The 8,061-nt window shown below is 40.5% G+C and overlaps 1 protein-coding gene across 1 annotated transcript in view; it reads left to right on the plus strand.

Moving 5' to 3' along the window:
- Positions 1 to 1,866, plus strand: part of cacna2d3a (calcium channel, voltage-dependent, alpha 2/delta subunit 3a) — a 1,007,885-nt gene extending 1,006,019 nt beyond the window's left edge. Inside the window, exon 38 of the mRNA XM_078543510.1 lies at positions 898 to 1,866. Within this exon, the coding sequence (XP_078399636.1) occupies positions 898 to 990 (93 nt within the window). The 3' untranslated portion in view covers positions 991 to 1,866. The remainder of the gene's footprint in view (positions 1 to 897) is intronic.
- The last annotated feature ends 6,195 nt before the right edge of the window (positions 1,867 to 8,061 follow it).

Genomic DNA, 8,061 nt, shown 5'->3' on the forward strand with positions numbered 1-8,061 from the left:
TTTCATTAGAAATATGGATCAGTGAAAATCATCCCACTGTGTGTACAATGTCACTAACATATGGTCACCAGAGGAAACCTTCCCCCCTTATTATCATTCTCTAACGCTTATATTTTTTGACTAGAACCATGAATATTTTATCTCAAAAGCCATTATGTTGAAGAGGTTATTTCATCTTATGACTGAGTGAAGTTAGATTTGACATCTTATGTCCTATTAAGGTTAACTACTAAGGTTGTTAATAAACGAAGTGAGGATGAAGCCAGTGCTTAAATATATAATAAAGCAAATGATGTATTTAATTTTGTTCTGGTTAAATTACTAGGATAATAGTTCTCAGCTTATGGAAATATAAAATACAACAGGTAGCAGTAGAAAATTAGTGAGAAACCAGCTGGTAAGAAGACTGATGCCAACAGCAACTTGCATCTACAGAGGACCCTTAATGTAGTAAAACATCGCAAGGCACTTCACATGTGCTACAACCAGGCAAAAAATGATACTAAGCCAAAGAAGGTGCTATCAGGACAGGTGACTAATGGCATGGTCAAAGAAGTTGGTTTTAAGGAGTGGCAGAGATAGAGGTGGAAAGGTGAAGAGATTTAGGCAATTAGCAGAGCATTGGAATAGTCAGGTCTGGTGCTGACATAGGCACGGATGAAATTTTCAGCAGCAGATGGGCTGAGGTAGACAATGTTGGGGGTGGATGTACCTGATCTTTGTGATGATGAGGATGTGGGGTCAGAAACTCAGCTCAGGTTCAAATAGGACCATTAGCAATTACATTAGTATTATAATTAATATTAACCATTCTTAACAGCAAATTATTGTCCTGTGCCTATGTTATTATTTTTGTGAAATGTTTTAAGACCTTAAAAATAAATTTAATCATTTCAGGAAAATGCAAGAGAATGTGGAGGTGCACTGGGCCTAGAACCTTGCCTTGCAATTCTGCTGCTGCCTCTCATCGTTGCATCATCTCAGAGGTGACAGAAACTCTAGTATTAGAATTTTGGCATGCTGAATTCATGGGAAGAATCATAAACTGAATGACAACAGTTTAGAGGAAATGCCAAGAAGTGAAAAACTCCGACATTACACAAAACATTAGAAACTGAAACTTTTGGTGAAACCACATTGAAGGTAAATGTTAGAACAGAAGTAGGTGAACAATTTGCAACTTATGCAAAATATATACAGGTATTGTCATTATGGTAACCATAAACTGTGAGACTAAAAATTCACTTTGCAAATATCATTGGTGATTGATTGTTTTGAGCCTTGCCTTATCCTTCAGAGATTGAACCTGTTTGTGTACATTTTTAAATAAATGATCTCTTGAAAACAGCAGGTTTAATGTAGCATGGAGTACCTTTTGTTGTGTCAATTGTTAACTCTATGTTCCATAGATGCATTTTTTTTATTTCTCTATATCACTTGTAAATGAGTTTAATATTAAGGAAACTAGTCAGCAGTTGTTTCTGTACACAGACTGTTTACAGTGCTAAAATATTGTCAACTATTTGCTGAAATCCCATTAGAAATAGACATGGAATGCAGAATCACCTTTTCAGCAGACTTTTAAATGCAAAAATCAATTATATATATTTCTGCATCAACCAATGTTTTAATTGAAATGCCCATTTGTTTTAATTAGCAGTTCGTTGTTTTACACATTTCCACACACAAAAAGGTGGGAATATTGTAGCAAGAATTATTCTTAGTACACCTTTAAAAGTGTTCTTTGCAGCTTTCCAAATATGCACGTTTTGTATGATATGCCCAGTGATGCTGAATATTATAAAGAGGAATATAGGAGAAATGTATGAATATGCGTAGAATATTTGATCATTCACATTATTCTGAATAAAGAGAAACATTATAAAGTTTTTGCATCTTTATTTTAATCCAGAAGCACTGCTGCATTCCTGTTAGAAATAATTAAACATTCAGCAAAAGAATCACAAGTCAAGATATAGGTAGATACTTTTAATACCTTTATTTAAAGGTCATCTATTACATTCACATGATGCATCAATGACATGGACCAGTGTTAAATGTATTGTTCCTGTGTGTAAATTCTTAGCAACTCTAAACTGATTTGCTTAAATAACATAGAAACCCACTGGATATTAAGCTAATTCACCCAGGCTGTGAAAATATATAAATTAGAGTTTTATGGTGCATCCTTTTTTTAACATACCAATTGTGATGTGGAACTGCTGTTGATGTTTTGTAAAAAGATAACAAAACATTGATAACATAAATTCTGCAACAGATATTAATCTAAACATGATTGAGTTAAAATAAATAATTCAATAATTTAAAAGATAACATTTATTGCAGAAAAATCTATTTTTAAGAAGTTTTGAATGTGATCACACTTCTTTGTGTCTTTATGTATGTAAGAGTGAGAGATAGATTGTGCCTGTAGAAGATGAGAGAAAGGTTAGAAATGCACAGGTAGAGACATACAAGGTGGAGAAAGAAAATGCATGAGGCTCACAGACAGTATAATTGAAAGGATGCAGAAATTTTTAAAAATAGAGAAAGACCAAGATAAAAAGAGATACAGAGAGGTGACAGCAAAAGAAAATGTACGAGAAAGAGCAGGAAATAATGACAGAAAGAAAGAGAAATAGAGGCCTAAATTTTGCAGTCAGCAGTGAAACAATGGCACACACTACTATAGCAATCTCTGTGGCTGGGATTTCCCTTTCCTGAATGCAATCTAAATCTAGCACTTAGTCAAGGGGATTTTCAGGCTCCAGCAGCAGTAATGTCAAACAAGCAGGTCAAGCAACCAGCCACACTGAAGTATTCTTACAGACAGCATTAGAGGAGGTTCAAAAGCACCAATTACCCTTCACTTTTAACTGACATTTTCAGTGAGTAAAATAAATGATTATGATTATGGATTAAGGCAGAAACTAAAATATTATAGACAAACTTTTAAAAATTCTAAAAGTGTAGAACTTTTTCATCGTCACAGATAAATTTGAAATTCTAAAATGTAATATTAGCTTTTCCAGGTCAGTGATAGTGCTGAGCAGTAATAACGAAGTTAGTACACAGTTGAAAACCCCAGTTACACTTCATTTGACAAGCTGTAACTTTTTCAAAGGCATGTACAGTGAGACTAATGGTGTAAAAGTGGACGTTTTTATCAATTCGCTGATTGCTTAGGGATTGTGCTCTGGGAGATCTCAAGAGTGCACCCTCTCCAGAAGCATAGAATCACTGCTAGCAACTTCTGGATTTTCACGTTATTCTGTCTATGTGCAGGTTCTTGAGGTTGCTGTCCGTTAGAGTAGGGTAATGACCGTGAAATTTTACAGTTTCACTGACAATACCACTGCAAAATCTGGGCCATAAAAAGGTAGAGTGCAAGATGAACAGAGTCAATTATGAAAGAAACACATTCTTTTCATCCTTGAGCAACACACAACAGGGAATTAAATAAATTATTAAATCAAATCAACTAGTTATTAAATAATTTTAAAGCATCCAGAATACTGGGCTGCTATAAAAAATGTTTTGTAAGTTCTTACTGCAGTGAAATGTTGTATGTTGGGATGACATCACAAAATCAGTTATGCAATCCTGACAAAACTGGGGCTGCACATGCTCATGATAATGGTGCCGGGGATCAGGTTTCACACTTGTTTCACAATCAATCCTTCACTTAGCGAAACTCCCAGAATATGGAAACTATGGGGAATAAGGTGCGAAAAACTACCCTGCCCACTGATGAAGACCAGAGCTTCTGCTGCAAGAGGACCAACAAAGGGGGCCAAATTCTTTGAGGGAAGAGAGGCACTCTAAAAGCCAGCAACTTGATGCAAGGAAAGAAGTAGCCAAGCTGCTCAATGTGGGAAAAGTATTCAGGCACATGCAGAATTACAAAAGTAAGTGGATCGTCTTTTCCATATGCACGTGCTTTCTCTTCATGGAAGGCGTGGCACACAATGCGTTTCTCCTCACCAGTCTCAGTGATGTCTCCCTTTCCTCAGCATTTTTCCTCAACAGTGGGTGCAGGACATAAACGTTGAGAGTCATTGGTACATCTTTCATTCATAGCTGCAATTTCTGCTCTAGCTCACTTCTGTTACAACAAAGCTCAAATGACCTTACTTGCTGAGCCTAGAAGGGATGTGTAGTGATTGCAGCCATACTGTTTAGGGTTTTGAAAGAGTTCCTATAATGATCTTTGGCATGCTATGCTTGCAGACAAACATAGCATATGACTGTTGATAGAGAATGTGGACAGGCAGGGGCCCTGCAACTCTGAAAACATCTCCATCCACAAAGCGATGACTACAAGGGAGCATGGGAGGCATTGGGAAGACAAAGTTTGGATTTGTGGTGCAACCAAGGGCAAGTGTATACATTTTGTTCAGGATTTGTTCCCCATAATCATAGTTTTCTCTGTGTTAACAGTTAGTAAAATTTTTTATGGTTCTATTACAGTTCTATGTTTTTACCTGAATTAAAAGGCCATATTGTGACACCTTGTAACACATTGTCCATTTAGGTGGGTGTGCCCCAAAGTGGAGGTTCTGGACTGGAAGGCACCATGGTTTTGCAAACAACATCCTGCATCTAGCACTTTCCCTTCATTTAACATCAACCCTACTATCAGCTCCCTGGACAGCCAACTTGTGAGCTTAAAGAGAGGGCACATGATGAAGGTACGATTTACTAATGAAGAGAAGTGAAGGAAACAGGGTGGAAGAAGAAGCCTTTGGCCATGCTGCGAGTCCACACTTGAGGCTGGATTTTGCCAAAGTTACCGAGACCTTAATGTCAGGCTCAATTCCAGGTCAGGAATCCAGAAGTAGCCATGGTGGGACGTCGGTTGCTTTCTTCCCGAAGGCAGCCAATTAAAGAAGCCACCTCTGGGATCCTTGTCAGAATGGAGGGTGGAGCAGACCCAATAGGAGGTCCTGCAGCTCTACCCAGTTTGCAACCTCACTATGAGACATGAGCTCTGCCGCTATAGGTAGGAAAACGCGAAGGTAGCTCAAAATTGAGGTGGCCTCTGCACTGACCGCAGCCCTGGCCCTCTGCACCAGCTCCCAGGTAGGAGGGAAGGTGGATTTAAAGAGGATTCGCTGACCACCCCCCCTCCTTCCCAGTCTGCTGCTGCAAAGACACTTGCAGGCAAAAGTTGCGCTTCGGTTTCAAGAGGGGGTCTGTCCATTGTTGGGAGGACACTTATCACATCTCATGTATTTCACCTATGTGTCAGCATAGATTGTGTGCTTAGACCATGTGTAACAATTTGGCTCGTGCCTTATGGATTTTTAAAAATTCATTTACAGGGCATGGGCATCGCTGGCTACTACAGCATTTATTGTCCATCCCTTGTTGCCCTTGAGAAGGTGGTGGTGAGCTGCCTTCTTGAACTGCTGCAGCCCATGTGGTGTAGGTGCACCCACAGTGCTGTTAGGGAGGGATTCCAGGGTTTTGACCCAGCGACAGTAAAGGAACGGTGATATATTTCCAAGTCAGGATGGGGAGTGACTTGGAGGGGAACTTCCAGGTGGTGGTGTTCCCATCTTTCTGCTGCCCTTGTCCTCCTAGATGGTAGTGGTTGTGGGTTTGGTAGGTGCTGTCGAAGGAGCCTTGGTGAATTCCTGCAGTGCATCTTGTAGATGGTATACACTGCTGCTACTGTGCATCGGTGGTGGAGGGAGAGATGTTTGTGGATGTGGTGCCAATCAAGCGGACTGCTTTGTCCTGGATGGTGTCCAGCTTCTTGAGTGTTATGGGAGCTGCACTCATCCAGGAAAGTGGGGAGTATTCCATCACATTCCTGACTTGTGCCTTGTGGATTGTGGACAGGCTTTGGGGAGTCAGGAGGTGAGTTATTTGTCGCAGGATTCCTGGCCTTTGACCTGCCCTTGTAGCCACAGTATTTATATGGCTAGTCCAGTTCAATTTCTGGTCAATGGTAACCTCAAGAATGTTGATAGTGGGGGATTCAGTGATGATAATGCCACTGAATGTCAAGGGGCGATGGTTAGATTCTTTCTTGTAAGAGATGGTCATTGCCTGGCACTTGTGTGGCGCGAATATTACTTGCCACTTGTCAACCCAAGCCTGGATATTGTCCAGGTCTTGTTGCATTTGGACATGGCCTGCTTCTTGAGGTGGTGGTGGTGATGTGCCTTCTTGAACCACTGCAGTCCCGATGGTGTAGATACACCCACAGTACTGTTAGGGAGGAAGCTCCTGGATTTTTGACCTGGCAACAGTGAAGGAACAGCGATACATTTCCAAGTTAGGATGGCGAGTGACTTGGAGGGGAACTTCCAGCTGGTGGTGTTCCCATGTAACTGCTGCCCTCGTCCTTCTAGATGGTAGCGGTCGTGGGTTTGGAAGGTGCTGCCTAAGGAGCCTTGGTGAGTTCCTGCAGTGCATCTTGTAGATGGTACACCTTGCTGCCAATGTTCATCAGTGGTGGAGGGAGTGAATGTTTGTGGAAGGGGTGCCAATCAAGCAGGCTGCTTTGTCCTAGACAGTGTCAAGCTTCTAGAGCGTTGTGGGAGCTGCACTCATCCAGCCAAGTGGGGAGTATTCCATCACACTCCTGACTTGTGCCTTTTGATGGTGGACAGACTTTGGGAGTCAGGAGGTGAGTTACTCATCGCAGGATTCCTGGCCTTTGACCTGCTCATGTAGCCATAGTGCTTATATAGCTAGTCCAGTTAGTTACAGGGGACTATTTTTCCAATGGGTGCGTTTTTCAACGTTCATTGTAAATTTATTGCAGAAACGTATTTGTACAAAAAGGCAACACCAGAAAACCAATCATAACTCTGGCTACACTTACATATAAAATGTCTAATAGTTGCAACAATACCAGTGGTGGATGCTTATTTTCAGACTGGAGGGAAGTGTACAATGCATTCTCCAGAGGTTGATATTAAATCACTGCCTTTCTAATATATATAAATAACCTGGACTAGGAATACAGGGTATAATTTCAAAATAAGCAGATGACACAAAACTTGGAAATGTAGTAAACAATGAGGAGGATAGTAACAGACTTTAGGAGGACATAGATAAGCTGATGAAATCGGCAGACACGTAGCAAATTAAAGCAAGTGTGAAGTGACTCATTTTGATAAGAAGAATGAGGAGAGACAATATGAACTAAATGGTACAATTTTAAAGGTGGTTCAGAAACAAAGAGAGCTGGGCCAGGGGAACGGGGGGTAGGGGATGCGCGTATGTTCACAAAGTTTTGAATGTGGCGGGACAAGTTGAGAAGGCATATAGGAGGCTAAGCATATAGGCTTTACTAATAGAGGAATAGAGTATATCAGTGAGGATATTATGCCAAATCTTTACGTAACACCAGTTAGGCCTCTGCTGGAATATTGTGTTCAGTTGTGTGCATCAGCCATTAAGAAGGATGTCAAAACCTTTGAGAGGATACAGAGAAGATTTACTAGAATGGTACCAGGAATGAGGGATTTCAGTTATATGGAGAGACTGGAGAAGTTGGGGTTGTTCTCCTTAGAGCAGAGAAGGTTAAGAGGAGATTTGATAGAGTTGTTCAAAATTATGAATGGTTTTGATGGAGTAAATAAAGAGAAACTGTTTCCAATGACAGAGGGGTCAGGAACCAGAATACATTGATTTAAGTGATTGGCAAATGAACTATGGAGGATGTGAAACTAATTGAATAGCTCAACCAAAGAGCTGGTACAGTTTGATAGACCAAATGGCCTCCTACAATGTTATATCATTCTATGATTTTAAGTAGCAATTCCAAATGTTGGTTGTCCAGAGAAGTTCCTGTCAACCCTGAAACAGTACATGCTAGAATCTTCAGGTAAAAGCTGGGATACAAATCAGCACCATGGGAAAAGCAATCCATCAAAACTACAAGAATTGAATAAGGTCTTCAACCCAGAAACTGAGCTGGACCAGCCATATAAATACTGTGGCTACAAGAGCAGGTCAGAAGTTGGGAATCCTGCAGAGAATAACTCACCTGCTGACTCCCCAAAGCCTGTCCACCATTTACAAGGCACAGGTTAGGAGTGT

Source organism: Cetorhinus maximus, chromosome 6, assembly GCF_964194155.1.
Source record: "Cetorhinus maximus chromosome 6, sCetMax3.hap1.1, whole genome shotgun sequence".
Taxonomy (NCBI): domain Eukaryota; kingdom Metazoa; phylum Chordata; class Chondrichthyes; order Lamniformes; family Cetorhinidae; genus Cetorhinus; species Cetorhinus maximus.